This window comes from Pyrgilauda ruficollis, unplaced genomic scaffold, assembly GCF_017590135.1.
Source record: "Pyrgilauda ruficollis isolate IOZ18807 unplaced genomic scaffold, ASM1759013v1 scaffold41, whole genome shotgun sequence".
Taxonomy (NCBI): domain Eukaryota; kingdom Metazoa; phylum Chordata; class Aves; order Passeriformes; family Passeridae; genus Pyrgilauda; species Pyrgilauda ruficollis.
In genome coordinates this window covers 11,473,382-11,489,769 of record NW_024525601.1, presented here as the reverse complement: position 1 = coordinate 11,489,769, position 16,388 = coordinate 11,473,382, and the positions used below count along the sequence as shown (strand labels likewise).

The following is a 16,388-nucleotide window of genomic DNA, read 5'->3' as shown; positions in this document are numbered from 1 at the left end:
ATGTTATTTAAATTTCATAATTCCTTAAAATAGTTTACGCAGGTGTTAGCAACATACCTGCATTTTCAAATTTTTTTTTGTCATTTGTGACAAAAAGATGAAAGGCTTTCTTTGATACTGTGTTTATTGTATTTATGTTGTTTTCTCAAAGTGTAAATAGAGGAGGTATCTGATTATGCTCATGTAGATTTTTTTTATAGAGACTTGTAATATCTTTAAAAATCCGTGGAGAATATCTTATTTAATTTTAAACAAGGGCAGAATCAGGATGCTGGTTACTTTTTCTTTAATCAAAAGCAAAGCATAACTCAAATCTGCAAGATAAGCAAAAAGCAAACACAGGTTAAGAAAACTGAAGAATTGTAATGACTATACTGTCTTCTTTTTTTATCCTTGCATAGGAGATGTGGTTGTTTTATCATCATTTTAAATGACTAATGCTGTTGTGTAGAAGTGTGTTTTGATCCATCTCAGTACATCCAACATAACTAGCCCCACTGGCTTACTGTTCTGAAATGCCACTAACCTTCTGAAATACACTTGCTTCTTTTTTGAGGGCTGTTTGCAGATTGTCATAATATCAAAATATTACTAAATTTGGTATTGAGAAAGGGAGCTCAAATGGAGCACATGGGACCAAATGTGCCTGAGCATAGTGCCAGGTTTATATGCCCCAGGCCCAGTTAGTGTGCCTGCAGAAATGTTGCAAAAGGATGGGCTGGGCTCTGTATCTCTGTATTTACAGCTGCTCTTGACTACTCATCGTGGCCAGTCACTGAAGCTAGTGCTTTTCACAAAATCTGAAAACAAGGAACAAAGGATAATCCCTGACTTCATTAAAACCATAGCAGAGGAAGGAAATAGTGCTGGAAGGGATTTTGAGAGTGTGTCTGGGTTCTCATCATATCTCAACCTCTGATCAGCTGCCCCGATGTAATGCAATAAGCTGGTCAGAGACCTGCAGTGGTGGAGATTTCAGAGTGTCTCTGGCTGGCAACAGTCCTTACTTAACTGGTCTGGTAAGCAGGAAATTTCCTAATACCTAACCTAACTGGTACACATGGGAGGCAGGCAAACTTTCCATGTGTACCAGTTAGGTTAGGTATTAGGAAATTTTTCCTAATCCTTTCCTCTTGATGCAGGCAAACATCTCTAGCTGCTGTCTTCTCTCTCTTCTCTTTTTTCTCTCTCAAGAGAATTCCCAATCTTCCTACCTTCCCTTGTAGTTTGGATTTTCGGAATCTTTAGCCCTTTTTGTCTCCCTCCTCTTAAGGTTCTTGGGTTGGTTCTCAACTATCCTGGACTGTAGACCTGAAAACTGAGCAGACTATTCCAGTTTAAATAAAAACAGCTGGATAGATTTAAATTATGTTTTCATTACCTTACTTGTGATACTCCTATTTATGCATTCCAGCATCAGCATAATGCAAGGTAGCCTAGCACCACTTGTGATCCATAGAACTGCTTTTTTTATCCTGCTACGTACTTCTGCAGTTGATTATTCCTTTGGATGTGTAAAACCTTCTGTTTCTCCTTGTTCAGTGGCATTTCAGTTGCTCCAGTCTGCCAAGATCCCTCTGAATTGTAATGTTGTGCTCCAACATAGTTGGAGCCTCTTCCTATAAATACAGTCTCCAAATATAAGTGCACTCTGTTCAGTCATCAATGATGTTGATGAAGGTCCTGGATGGTTCTGGATCCAAGATGGATCTAAGTGAAATTCTGTTCAATATATCCTTTCAGCTTTGGAGTACTAATTATTTCCAAATAATTTTGTATTTATATTGCCTAGACTGTTCATTTGGAGATTTTTTGTTAAGAGCACATTATAAGAAACTCTTATGATCCTCAGTCTTCCCCATCCACAAAGCCCGTTAAAACCCCTTTATTTAGTAGAAATTAACTTAATTAGTTTGTATATTATATCAGTTTGGTATTTCCTTGCCTCCTTGAGAGAGATGCAATCCCTTTTGGGTTTTCTGGAACCTCATTCTGTTCATCCTTGGAAATAATCAGTAGCAATTTTAACATAGTTTGAACCATAACAGAGTTTCACCAGGTCCAGTCTGTCCAATAATTTTTAACTTGTCTATGTATTTTCCAGTTTATTTGTTCCTTTTTCTAGCCTTAGACTTCTGTTGGTGGTGGTAGAGTGAAATCACATTGCCTTCTAAAATTCAAGGCTGAGGTTGAAAGTATCAGCATCACCAGTGATGATTAAATAGAGTTTCACCTCTGTGGAATAACAGACCAATTTTTTCCTTAGTATTCTTACTATGCATCTTATCAGCAGGCTTGCTATCTTTAAAATCTAATTTTCTAACTTTCTGGGAGCTTATCTTTCAGGTGTTGTCCATACACAGTCTATATATTTATTAATAATTTAGTAATTTGACCTACTTTCTATTTTATTTCAGGTCATTGAAGATCTCATGATTCATTGAACGTAATCTTTATTTCACTTCCTTCCCTTCCTCTGTAGAGATCAAATTCTGCAGTTTTGCATTTCAACAGTAGTTCTCTGATGAGCTTTCAAAGCTGTCCTGAACTCACAGTTCATCCACTGGTTTTCTAGGTTTAAGCCTCCATGTAATTCCTCCTTCTTTTTCTAACAGTGAAAATAGATTAAAAAGGGTCAGATTAATTTGTAATTTTTATTTCTTCCCTTTATAGCTAATGAGAATTTCAAGTCAGGAATTTCTTCAATTCATTTTTCCTTCATGCAGTTTCCTACCACTTGTGCTTAGGTATGATCCAGTCCCACCTGAGGGAGATGCAGATACTCAGGTTCCCATGGCAGTTTTTGTAGGATGCTAACTCCTGCTAGCTGATGCTTCACCTAACACTCCATGAGAACCGTGAGTGCTCTCCTTTCACACCTCCTGGGGCAAAACAACTGCCTTTTTCCAAAGATACTCATTGTAGATGACAAGAGTGTGCCAGTGGGGAATAAACACAACTCACAATAGAAAGCACCAACAAAGGTTTAGCTTGGACGTCTTGGAAATGGATGGAAAAATTGGAAAAATTTCTTCATGAAAATTTCTTCATGGAAAGGGTTATTAAGCATTGGAACAGGCTGCCCAGGGAGGGGGTAGAGACACCATCCCTGGAAGTGTTCCAAGAAATAACTTGTGGTATAGCTTGTGCTGTGCTTTAGTTGACAAGGTGGTGTTTGGTCAAAGGTTGTGCTCAATGACCTTGCTGGTCTGTTCCAACTTAAATAATTTTATAATTCTGAGACTCAGAGAAAGAAATTTAGGATCTGATTCTGAAATGATCACTGCATCTTCTGTTACATCACACTGGATTTGTAAATATTAGGAAAATTGTGCCTTTCGTATAAAAAAAAAATCATATAGGAACAACGAATGCAAATTATTGGGGCGTTTTTTACAGAAATACCAAATATTATGGTTTTCCATGAAACTTACTGGATAAAGCTCAGTTTTATTGGATGTGTGCACACAACACTGCAAAGCATGTTACCAGACTCATACTAAAATGAATTTGTTATGAACGGTTCCTTTTCAGATGTTAACACATACATAAACTGAGGATGATCTGAAATGCTTTAAAAATAATGTTATTGGCAATGGAATACATACATACTACAGATTTTACAGACTGTTGCATAAATGTGTTGTGAAATTAATGTACAAGTCAATTCAAAATGCTTTTAAGAATAATTTCAGGGATTATTCTGGGTCCTTTTGCCACTGCTTATGGTTTTATGGCAAGAATTTTCTGTTGATTCATAAAGACTGTCCCAGAACACCACCTGAAAGGCACACAGACAAAAACTAAGACAAAAACTGAGACGTTGTGAAACTGAGGCCCTAGCCCTAGGGTAGATTTGCTCTTCAGGTCTGGTGGCTTCATTAGCATTTTACACCTGTAGGAAACTACTAAGAGATCACACTGAGGCATTGCTAGACATCAGGAAAATTATCTCTAAAGTGTTAATTATACATAAGGTGCAGTTAAAACAAGAAATTTCTGTTTTGTGCTGGTGATTTGAATGCTATTTATGTACTATTAGAATATATTCCAAGGAGGTGGAGCTGGAGTACAGTTAGGAGACATAACAAAGTGACTCCAAGAGCAAGAACAAGACATTTAAATACTAATGAGCATTATGAACTCTCTGCCTGGAGATAACTGAATGAAATTTAGATAGTATCTAGAAGTTACATTTTTTTAAATGCACATTGTTCCAGTAAAATGGTTAAGAGTGGGCTGGTTTTTCACTGGTTGGAGAGAACACAAGCACAGTTATAGGAAGGCAGATTTAAAGGCCATAGGACATCTAGTACAGAAGAATGAAAAAATGCTTCAAGAAAAATCAGCAAAACTATTTCTGTGTGAAAGATGCTTTTCTTCCCAGACAGCAGAAGTGCATGATGTCTGAGAGAGACACATGCTGTGAGATGGTATCTCTCCTGGAATTAATGGTACCCAAGATAGTGTTTAAGAACAATTCCTGACAGACTAGTGCTTCAAGTCCTGGTGAATCCCAGTCTGATCTGATCTGCTTCGTTTTACGTACTACACCTGGAAACCTCATCGAGCCTGAATGAACTAAACCCACGTGTTCCATATTTTAGCAATAATGCTCTTAGCAGCAGTGCTCAAATTCACTGATGACACAAAGTTGTGAGGAGTGGCTGATACCTGGTGACCTGATGGGAAGCAGCTCTGAGGAGAAGGACCTGAGGGTCCTGGTGGACAACAAGCTGTCCATGAGCCAGCAGGGTGCCCTGATGGCCAGGAAAGCCAATGGTATCCTGGGGTGCATTAGGAACAGCATTGCCAGCTGATCCAGGGAGGTGACTTTGCCCCTCTACTCAGCCCTGGTGAGGACACTGTACTGTGCTGAGTGCTGTGTCCAGTTCTCAATACAGGAGAGACATGGAGCTCCTGCAGTAGGTCCAGTGGAGGGCAACAAAGATGATTGAGAGGCTGGAGCACCTCTCTTACGAGGACAGGCTGAGGGAGCCAGGCCTGTTAGCCTTGAGAAGAAAGGGATGACTGAGGGGACTTCAAAATGTTTATAAGTACCTGAAGGGAGGGTGCCAAGAGGATGGAGCCAGGCTCTTCTCGGTGATGCCAAGCAATAGGACAAAACACAACAGGCAGAAACTGAGGCACAGGAAGTTCCTTCTGAATGTCAGGAATACCTTTTCTGTGCGAGTGACCATGGACTGGAACAGATTTCCCAGAGGAGTTGTGGAACCTCCCTCAATGGAGATATTCTGTAACTGGATGCAATCTTGTGCCATGTCCTCTGGGATGACCCTGCCTGAGCATGGAGGTTGGACCAGATGACCCAATGTGGTCCCTCCCAACCTGACCCACTCTGTGATATCGCTTTGCACTTCAATAGCTTAATTCACTGATGTTGTTGAAAAGCATTTGGTGAACCTGGTAAAAGGAAAACTACTTTGAAAAGAAGTATCTTTTCAAGGTAAATTTAAAAAAAAAATTTAAAGCTAACTATTCTGGTAGATAGGATCTAACAGCAGAAAAACCTTCTTCGTAAAGAACAAAGGTTTTTCACAGTGTTGGGAAAATCCAGGGCCACACTGTATAACTAAAGCATGGACCTACAGCAGGATGAGCTTCAAGCCAACCTTGATGCACATAAAGCAAGATAACTTGGGTTTTCTGTAATCTTCTATGTCGACTAGTTTCCATGGTCTTTGTTTCATCTTGGAGACCATGGATAAAGTCCCAGTCTCTGCGGCAGAGCAGAACAAGAGCATGTCTGTCTCAGCCCTCCTCGTGCTGGCAGTGCTGTGCCACCAGCAGTGACACAGGCACGCAGCAGTGTCTGGCCCTTTACCCAGGCCATGAGGAAGGGAGAGCAGCAGGAGGGCTCTTGGAACCACAGCTCTTCCCGGAGCTCTGCCATGCTCGGTAGTCTCAAGGATAGATAGAGAAGCTGGAGCCTGGAGAGAGATGTTGGTTGTGGATGTTGTCAGTCGTTTTGCTAATCACTGCAAGGCACTTTTATGTCTCTAGTTAACAGTAAAGGCTTAAATGTAGCCAAGTTTGCTGCAATAAAATAAACAGTTTTGACACAGAAGGGAACAAAATAAACTTGAGCACAGTACAGTGCAACCACCCAGGAGTTTTTCTGGTTTAATTTCCCAGAGTTTCTGCAGTCTGGCAGCCTGGAGATCAAAATGCATAAAATAAAGGATAACTTTAAATAAAATATCTTAGGAAGATCATATAAGATTTCATCACAGAAGCCACTTTGAAGAATGAATGTCTACAAACGTTCCTATGGTGTGAGGACCTTTGAATACGCAATATGTGTAATACCTGCGTGTGCAGTAACAGTGCACAGCCTGCATACATGAACTCACACGTATATACATGACTCACAGGTGAAAACTAAAAGAAGAGATACATAGCCCAAGTGCGGGCTGCACGTCGGGCGAGCGGTCGGAGGGTGGAGTGAGAGGGACGGGCTGGGCGGCTCTGGCAGGCGCTGGCTCTGGCTCTCCGCGCCGGGCGGGCGGGCGGGCAGCCCGGCACTTTCCTTTTCGGCGCGGGGAGGAGCGGCAGCTGCGCAGGCGTTGCTCGCACCCTGTTGATTAGTCAGTGCTGGGATGGCGCTTCCTGGGCCAGGCGCGGCGGCGGCGGCGGGCGGCCCCAGCCGGTCCCGGGGGGCGGCGGGAGCAGCAGCAGCCGCAGAGGCAGCAGCAGCCGCCGCAGCAGCAGCGGGCGCCCGGCGGGCCTCGCTCTCTGCCTAGCCCCGCGCGTCCCGGGCGCCTGGCGCGGAGCGAGCCGCGCTCCCTCCTCCTCTCCCTCCCGGCGCCCCTCAGCCGCCCGCCCCGCTGGCAGCCGCCCCGCCGGGTGGGAGCACCCCGCCGCCGCTGCCTGTCTGGCTGCTCCCTCCCCTCCCGGGCCGGGAAGATGGACCCCGGCCCGCCGCTGGGCTGCAACCTCAAGGACGTGAAGTGGAGCGCGGTGGCCGTGCCCCTGGACCTGCTCGTCAGCACCTACCGGCTGCCCCAGATCGCCCGGCTGGACAGCGGTGCGTGGGGCGGGAGCGGGGCCGGGCGGGCGCCGGGCTGCGGGCGGGCTGCCGGACACGGTCCCGGGAGCGCCCCGTGCCTCCCGCGGCTCCCGGGAGCGCTCTCCCGGCGGTCCTCGAACCGGCTTCTGCCGCTGCCGGGGCTCGGTGCAAGGCTCCCACTCGCCGCGGAGTCCGCGCGTTGCTTTGCACCGACATCTCTGGGTAATGTGCCCCCGTGCCCCTCCGCGGGTGCGGAGGGCAGCTCGGTGGAGCCTGTTTGCTGTCAGCAGCCCGCCCCACTGAAAGAGGTCCTCGCAGTCCCAAATTAAGCGTGGAAGGGCATTTCCAGCATTTCAGTACATTTTCAGCACTGGAGTCCCGGTGTTTTGATAAAGTGATGCTACAACAAGGCCAAATAAGAAGGGATACAAAATAGCCAAGTGGGCTAAATCCCTTGTGTTACAATTCCCTAAGAAGGCCACAGACCTGTTTAAAAAAAAAAAAAAAAAAAAAGTAACATAAGAACCCTTTGCAGTCTCCCGATAACTTTTTATTACAGTTCATTTGGGTGCTCACCTGCCGTTTCCAAGTGTGCAGCTTTTTATTTACTCCAGGAAATATGAATCAGGTCTGACAGAACAGCTATGACAGCACCGTTTTACCGTTCCTAGATCCATGTCTTGAAAAGTAATGTGTCGGCACAGAGAACCAGGGAAATGTGGGAATTTTCTTATAAAGGCTCAGACGGCTGCTTTGTAATATTGTGTATGTTTATAACAATATGTACCATTGCATGGTAGTTCCACAAAGACTGTCCAGCTCTCTAAAGGAATGCAGAAGATAACTCAAAAATTGGAAAAAAATTCTAGGCTTTTAAATTCATTAGCTTATGAAGTCATCATGTGCTTTTACGTTATAATAGAACAGTTCTTGATTTGTCAAGTTTTGTATTGATTTGAAAAGTTAAAAATGAGCACAGGCATCGTCCTCTGTTACTTCCCAGTGTACAGTTCAAGACCAAGGCTGTTTTATTACTTAACTGCAATTTCCATACTGCAGTGATCATTTTTGACTTTGCCCCTGGATTATGCAGTATTTTTCCTTTCACTCGTAGTACTTCCTCAGAGCTGGCACTCAGGAGCAGGTTAAAGAAAAGAGTATTTTGGCTTTTTTAATGGAATCTGCCTGTTCATCATACTGTCAAATATATGTTGTCCTGTGAGAATGGCAAAGCTGGTATGTTAAGGAGTTCCTCGTGGTAATACCTTCTGTCACTAGGAACAGCTAAGATGGCCTCCAGTCACTGCACTTAAGGCTGTTAATTTACTCGAGGCTCCTGGCACTATTTCAGGCTGTAACAGGATGTATATACTGATGACTTATTAATTTCCCTCTCTGTGTGTTACACCTCCAAATCTCCCCGCTCCTCTTGTCTTTCTTCATTAGAAGGTCCCTGAAAAAGCTTTGTGGGTAGAGAAAGTTTATGAGTTTTGATGCAAGCAGCTGTTGGGGTTTCTCGGGGGGGGGGGTCCATGTGTTGGAGCTGTTGATGGGAATATCCCATAATTGTTGGGGAGACAAAGATGTTGTGGCTTTTGTGCGAAGGCTTCTTTGTCCCATGTGCCACATTTAAGAGCATATGCACAAGCAAGTGGATGTAAACAGACCTGAGCTCTTCAGCCCATGCCCTGAGATGGCCAGACAGGAGGCAGCTGTTGCTGTAGGTGTCCTGCAGTAGAGGTTCAGCCCCGCACTAAGCCCTGCCAGGAGGCAGGCTCAGGTGGGGCTCTGTGTGAAGGGCTTCAGGTTGGAGCTGATTGAGGTCTACCCGGTTCAGCGGCTCATGGATCTGGTTTTACCTACTCAAATGCATGTACTTTTAACTTCGGGCGCTACAGACAGCAGACAAATCAATATTTTATAAAGAATGCAGACGCCATGGTCTTGGGGATGGGAAAAGAATGCTTTTTCTTTTTCCAGAGAAGCTTGTCTTGCAATAAGAGAAAGCAACCATGAATCAGCGCATAGCCTTCTAAAGGAGGAAAGTTGGAAATGTGCAATGCTTGTGGAATTGACTGGAGCACGGGCTGCTGAGGGGTGGTTGCTCTGCATCCCAGTTCTTGTCTTGCAAGGTGAACAAGTGGAGCTCTGTCGGAAATTTTCTTGACGCGGCGCTGAAGAAAATAAATGCAGAGTCCAATCCAAATGTGTGTCATCCAGTGCTTAGGAAGTTTAAGGCTACCTCTGTTAGCAAGGTAGTGTCGTGTGCCAGTTTTATCAGGGTGTGGCTCTTATCTTTGGGTCAGGGTTTGTTTGCACAGAAATGCCCTCATGTCTTCTTCAGGTGCTGAATTCCTCTCCAGGTCAGTGGAAGCTGCATGTGTTTCATGCTGTTGGAAATCGAACCACCTGTAGATGTCTGTCTTCAGTCACCTTTTGATTCCGTGGTTGGCCTCTGTCTGTAGCAGCCAAGTTGTTTCTTGGCTCTTGTTTCATTTTTCATGAGGTTTTGTGAAAGCAAGAATTTGTTTCTTCTGGCAAACCAGGAGGTAGGAGAGAATTGTGAAGCTGGAGTGGTATTCTCTTCAGAAGATGTCAGTCTTACTGTGTTGTTTCTACATTTCTTCATGGAGTTTAGCACTTGGTAGATAATGTTCTTAGATGGCACCCACACGAGATGTCCAGTTTTGCACTGTTGCTTCACCTTCTGGCCTTTCAGTATGAAGCGGAAGAATGGGTATGATCAGTTCAGTTTTATTCTTTGAGCTTGGATGTGCAGCTCCTGGAAAATTGCCCTAAGTAATTCAGTTTGATTTCTTGACAGGATGAAGTTATGAAATATTTATGTGCACTAAATTTGGTCCTCTGCTGAGAAGGGAGGGTTTTTCTTGATGGTATGGGAGGAAGTAGTCTTTTGTTACATCAAGATATAGTTGGAAGTAGTTAGGCATTCATGCCTACCTTATCCATCTAGAAATGATAAATATGATAAACCCCAGCTTCTGGGGTTTTTTTTTCAGAGCTTGAAAACCTGAAAAACTTTTCAGGTTTGGTTGGTTTTTTTTTTAAATTTTAAGACTGGTTGTGTTTCAGGTTATGCTTTTGGATGCTGTTCAGTTGTAAATGAAATTTTTTGTTTCAATGTGTTCATGTGTTTTATTGTTTTCCTGGTGAACATTGTTATATTAATTGAACAAATCGACTGAAAGAAACCCAAACCTGTCACTCTTGAAGGGAGCAAATGGGTTTTGTATTTCCCCAACCTCCATAACAAGTTAAATATTTCTAGATGATAACTCAAATACAAAACTGCTAAAAAAGTGCTGAACACCCTACCAGAGAAAATGCATGGACTTGGTCTCGTGCTGTGGAATTCACTGAGTGGGCTCTTTCAGATGAAAAGAAGCAAGACTTGAAGAGCAAGAGAGGAATGAGCTTTGTGTTGTGTTTTTCCTGTCCTCCCTCCCTTCTGCCCCCCAGTACCGATTTGCATTGTCACAGCTGAATACCACCCCAGTGAGAGACTTGTGGGTGGGTGCAGTGGGAGAAAGATTTTGTTCTGGGAACCCGCAGCAGAAAGAGATCTTATCACAGTGTGGTTTTTGCAACGGGGCAAAAGGTGAGCATGGCTGGCCTGTGAGAACCAGGGCTGCACGTGGGGCTGGGCTTGGCTCTCCTCAGACCATCAGAGAAAAAGCTGATGGCGAAGCTGTGACTGTGTCTTGTTGCTAGTACGGAAATGATGTTGTGCGTGCTGATCTCAGGGCTTTAGATTTTTGGTAATTATTTTTCTAAGGATAATTTTGGAGGGTAAAAGAGAAATGCTATCAAGGTTAAGATCAAGAAAATATTGCTTTGTATAGAGCTGAGCTTTAGGCCAAGCTTTTTTTTGTAAGCTTACTGCTCCGTTCAGACTCCTCAGAGCCTGTCATTCTTTTTCTTAGTGGAACTCCCTTTTTCCCCAGACAGTCTTGATGTGTTTTCACAAGTAAAGATCAGCCTTTGCTTGTAGGTATTTTTTTACCCATATATTGTGTATGAACTGGAAGAGTTCACAGAAATTCCCAGTTTGTGTAAAAAGACTAAGGTTTATGGGATTAAAAGACCATGTGGTCCTTTGATTAATTTTTTTTCCCCCTAAGTGATATCTAGGAAAAAAAAAATGTGGTGGTGCTGTTGGGGTCAAATATAGTGGCACTTGACCTCAGCTCATAGGGAAGTGATTCCCTACTGTGCATGGCAGGCAAAACATGCTGAACTTTCCTGCGGAGGAGATGATGGATCTCAATGAGCCACGCAGGCAGTGAAGGAAATTCTTCCTTATGCATTGTAAATGTGCTGTAAGATGAAATGGCAGAATTGGTAGCTATAAAGAAATGTAAAATCTGTAAAATGGGTAACAGATTTAAAAGGGGATTTTCTTCTTTCTTACCCTTAGGTGAACTCCTGCACATATCAGTAGTGGGTGAATAGTGAGTTCGTACTGCTGTTGCTCCTGGGGACAAAGGGATTTTATTTAGTTTTATTTCAGGTTCTCTTTTTCTCTTCCATTTCAAAACTTTCTCATAGTGACAACTGTCTGCCCCAGTCGTGTTCAGGGGACTATTGTTCTATTCAGCACGTTACTGTAGAGCTGATTCCAGTTCTGGAAACTAAGCACCCTCACATCTTATCAAAAAAGATCATACTCAATAGAACAGCATGGCCATGTACATAATGAAAATTTTGCATTGCGTCACTCCACAAAAGCGAGTTATCTGTGCAACTGAACAATACTTTGAAACTACAAAGAGATTTATTCTTTAAAGGTCTGAATGCTGCTATCCGTGCTTTAATTGTCTTGAATGACCTCCTTCTTTTGAGAAGCTAGTGCAGCATGTCTCAGTAGTCTGCTATTGAATAAATCTTTAAAAGGCATCATGTGGGAGTAGGGCAAAGCTTTTGAACGGACCAAGAAAGAGGTTTCACATATGCTCACACCCTGGGTAATGGCCGTGATCTGATTGCCAGCTGTAGGTGTGGCTGCCTTGTCCAGTGAGGTGTGGCAGGTGATAGTTCTTATGTATGGGGCAGACAAGACAAGTGTTTGATTTGGCAGCAAATACCCTCAAGATCCATTGTATCCACTTGGCTTGATTTCTTCCTTAGGTGTTGAAGAGCTTTGAAACTCTGACTGTTTATACTGTGTGTTCTGCCATTAAAGAATAATTCCAGTAGCATCTCCTGCTTGCTTCCTCTTCTTTCTACCTTCACGGTGTGGTCTGCTGTTTCCATCAAGACAATTGGATGAAAAAAAAACAACTGACAGGTTGCCACTAACCACTGCTCCTGGGTTTTTGTTTTGGTTGGACTGGTTTTTTCCTTTTCCCCTGCTGGCAGAGATGTGTTCCAGAAACATTTTATTGAAAAAGCTTTTAATTCATTTAAAACCTGCAGCTACCGAATGGTGTCTGTGAAGATTATCGTGCCTTTCTGGAGATGGAAGCCAGTAGCTTGGCAAAACCTGCTCCCAGGAGTACCCTGGATTTACAGTGAGATAGATAAAGAGTTCAACATCATACCCATTTTAGTAGTGTATATTGTGTGTTCTTAACCAGACATTTGAACCCATGGTAGTGTGTTAGGGCTGCTAGGATGGAAAATAGTTACATTGATCTTAACTTCTTGTTGTCTTAATAAAGAGAAGATTATGAACATTTATTCAAGGCATAAAACTACTAGCTCTTTGTTTCAGTTTCTAAAGTTTTGACTTTGCGAGGTGAAGCCTTCTTGTACATAACTGGATAAACACTTCCTGGATGATTATGTAGTTCAGGTTTTGGAAGGTGAAATACCATTAGTCTTTTCTTAACTGGAATTCAAGTGGTATAACTACGTTCTCCTTCCCCCCCCCTTTTTAAATTACATCTAGCTTTTAAATAAAGCACAAGATACACATAAAATCTAAGGTATTAAGGTGCCTCAAACAGTTAGTCAAACCCCTAAGCGTAAAACAAATGTGGTGTGATGAATCATATGCTGCTGTTGCAAGGAATGGTATAAGTCTAGCATAGGAAAGAAGGGCTTCGTTGTTTTCTGCTTTGTCTGTAAGTGCTGTTCTGGAACTAGGTGTTCCTGGCTTCGGTGATTACGTGAACTGGCACTCCCTGTAATGCCCCAGCAAAGGCTATGCCAAGATGAAATGCTGGAGGATATTGGACAGCATGGTCTGGTGCAACAGGATTTGATGGAAGTTGTGGGAAGAGTTGCAGTGTGTTCCAGTCATTCCAGTGGTGGTTTGTCAGAAGCAAAGGGCATGGGTGTTGCTGTATTTCCTTTTGGCATTAGGAGTAACAAGTTGGTTGGATTAGGGCAGCTTAAGTCTCTCCCCTATAGGAAAATATTCATCATCTTAATGTGGATTGCATATGACTCAAAACCAACCTTCATAAAACTCAGTGAGCCAATATTTCAAGTCTGAAATTTTTTGCTTTTAATGGACCTTCTCTTTGGAAAGAGTTTTACGTAGCATTTGTGGTCTGCGATTTTCATACCATTTGCAGTATGAAAAACTTGTGGAGCGAACTTCACTGTGCCTCCACCTGTAAACCATGTCTGCTCATCTAAAGGGCTTAGCACAGAAATGTAAAATTGAGGTGTATAAGCAGATTGAAGAGTGTCTTTGCTGAGGATTAGAGCCACATCTGCACTGCAGTCTCTGAGGTGATGTGCAAGTCGGCATAAAACTAATAAATCGCAGCTTTGTCAGGGCACCTGCGTGCTTGGCTGAGGCTTTGCACCAGCAAGAATAGCTGCTGTGTCTCAATATCTCTTGTAGCCCTGCTGTGTGATGTACTGCCCTGCCAGGCTTGGTGCTGCATGCTGGTGGGGGGAGAAGGGTCTTCCTGGGGCTGGGAAGGCTGTGGAGTCCAGCCTCATCCTTCAGGCTGCCTGTTATGTGGAGGGAGATGCTCCTGAGACTGCAAGGTGCACACTGAGTGGATCAAGCCATTATGAAGACGTGAAATGCCGAGCAATAGCTGGCAGAGCTGTGTGTTTAGGGGTGTAGGGAGCCCTGTGCCAGGGATTGCAGCATCTGCACACCAGGCAAGAGCTGATGGGCTCTCAGCAGAAGAGTGGATGGTAATTTTCCCAGGAAAAGCAGCAAATCTTGTTGCTGTGGTCACTTGGAGCTTCCTGGAAGTGCGAACGTTCAAGAAATGCAAAGTTACTTGAAAAGTGTCCTTTTTGGTTTTGGGTTTTTTCTTTCAGGATGTTATAATCTTGTAATCACAGAGAACTTGGATGTGTATGGATTTTCTTGTTCTGTGAGAATGTCCCTGGGCTTCTAAGAGAACCAAGAATAAAGATTTAAACATGGTTTCAGAGACTGGAAGATGCCCAAGATCTCAACCTGATGAAGTTGATACTGGAGTTGCTTCATACCAGGGCTGAACCCTAGTGACTCAAATGTTATATAAAACACAACATGCTGCAATTCTGTTTGTGAAATGAGCAGTGAAAACATTGTGGTGGCGACAAGGAAGTTGGGGCATTTCTCCTTACAGTCAGAACTGGGGGAGTGGGAGGAAAAGCTGAGTAAAGAAGTAGAAGCCTCTTTTGATGGGCCATTTTGTGCCATGTGCTGCTTTGCTTTCTGTCTTGGTGCCCTCATGGCAAAAATCTGCCTGGCATGGGTAAGGATGTGGCTGCATGGGTGACAGGTTTCCAGGGGCAGACTGGGGACTGCAGCCAGTGTTTAGGGTAGCACGAGCTGCTGGCTGGGATACAGTGTCGGGGTGTGCATCCTCCAAAGGCGATGTGCTGGACTGTAGGCTGTGTGGGGACACTGTTCTGCTGTGCAAGGAGGATGTGGGCTAGTTGCACAGAGATGAACCACCCTGAATAAAGTGCATAAGCCTTCACTCTGTGCCGAAGGGACAGGCTGTGTGCCCAAGGCTGACCCAAGGGCACAAGTGGAGGAACGTCCCTGCATGCAATATAAGCAGTCATTTCAGAGCTGCCCCCAGCTCAGCGTTGCACTGCCAGGGCTGCTGCTCAGCACTGCGTGAGCTGGGCAGCCAGACTGAAGCAGAGCATGTTTGCCTTGCAGCTGGGTTTGTAAAAGATATGCAGTCTAAATACTCAAGTTACTAACTTCCAGGAGCTATTTCCAAGTAGTCCACAAATGCTTGGATACCCCCTCTCCTGTGTTTGTTTTTCAGTTTGCAGCTTTTCTGTTGTTGTGGTTCCAACTGGCAGTTTTGCTTATTTGCCCCACTGAAAGCTATTCTTGTTTCTTCCTGGCACCTCACCATTTTGGAGATGAAGCTGGGAAGATTGAGGTGGGAAAATGAAGGAAACTTTCTTTAAGGAGGAGGAGGAAAATGGCATTTGTGCACAGATCTCTTCTTGTCCAACTTTCCTGTTGCATCTTTCAGTGTGTCCCTTTAGACCATAGTGGGTTCAAGGAACCCTTGGCTCCAATCTGTGCCATTTGTTCCATACCCTGTCCTGCAGCCCTTGTGGGCTTCCAGGAGGTGTTGCAAGGTTATCTGCAAGGTTGCCGGTCAGGTAAAACTCACAGCACTGTCCAGCAGTGGCAGAATGGAGCAGTGCAAAGAGCTGCTTCTTGTATCCTTTCTTGTCTTCACATAGGATAGTCCTTCCTTTCACTCCTTCCATCTGTTATGCTGTCTTCTTCCAGCACCTGTGCAAACTCTGCTTCTCCATCCCTCCATACCCTCATCTTTTATCTCTGCCCTCTTCTTTTTCCCTCAGCATGGAGGGTCTTTGTTGGACTAGAGAGCAGTGTGGTGTTTTACTGTGTGTGTTCCAGGACGGATAGCTGCCTATGTGCTACCAGACGTGGGAAAGCAAGCAGGCAAAGTAATTTTAGGCATTTCTAGAGACTTCAGTGTTTCTGGTCACTGGGGGCAGAAGCTGGAATTGCAGTTCATTGCTGTTAGAAGGAGCTGCAATTCCTTCCCTGCTGCAGAGGGGTGGCTGCTATCAACACTGAAAACGTGGGATCTCCCCTGTGGAGTCCTACACTGTGCTGCTGACATGATGTTTTGTTTCACTTTGGTGAAGGGAGCCTTGCTGGCAGGACTCAAATGTGAATTGATAGGCTTTGCATGTAATGCTTCCTTTTCTTAGCCCACAGTGATTGCTGGCTTGACCTAGAGAGTAAGAGTGGGCATGCTGCGTATTTGCAAGAATAGTAGTAATCCTTGTCAATTTGTGATATGATGTGATGATCCAAAAGGAGAATCTTAGGTGTGTATCCTTGCTGAAAGACTGGTTTCCAAAGCACTTAATTATATTCTTGCTTCTTTGTTAACAGTTTTTATTTAGGCTTCTATGTATTCAAAGGACA

At 44.0% G+C, this 16,388-nt stretch overlaps 1 protein-coding gene across 1 annotated transcript in view; it reads left to right on the top strand.

The window, feature by feature from the left end:
- Positions 1-6,621: 6,621 nt before the first annotated feature.
- Positions 6,622-16,388, top strand: part of GAREM1 (GRB2 associated regulator of MAPK1 subtype 1) — a 101,837-nt gene continuing 92,070 nt past the window's right edge. The window contains exon 1 of the mRNA XM_041477620.1: positions 6,622-7,048. Within this exon, the coding sequence (XP_041333554.1) occupies positions 6,928-7,048 (121 nt within the window). The 5' untranslated portion in view covers positions 6,622-6,927. The remainder of the gene's footprint in view (positions 7,049-16,388) is intronic.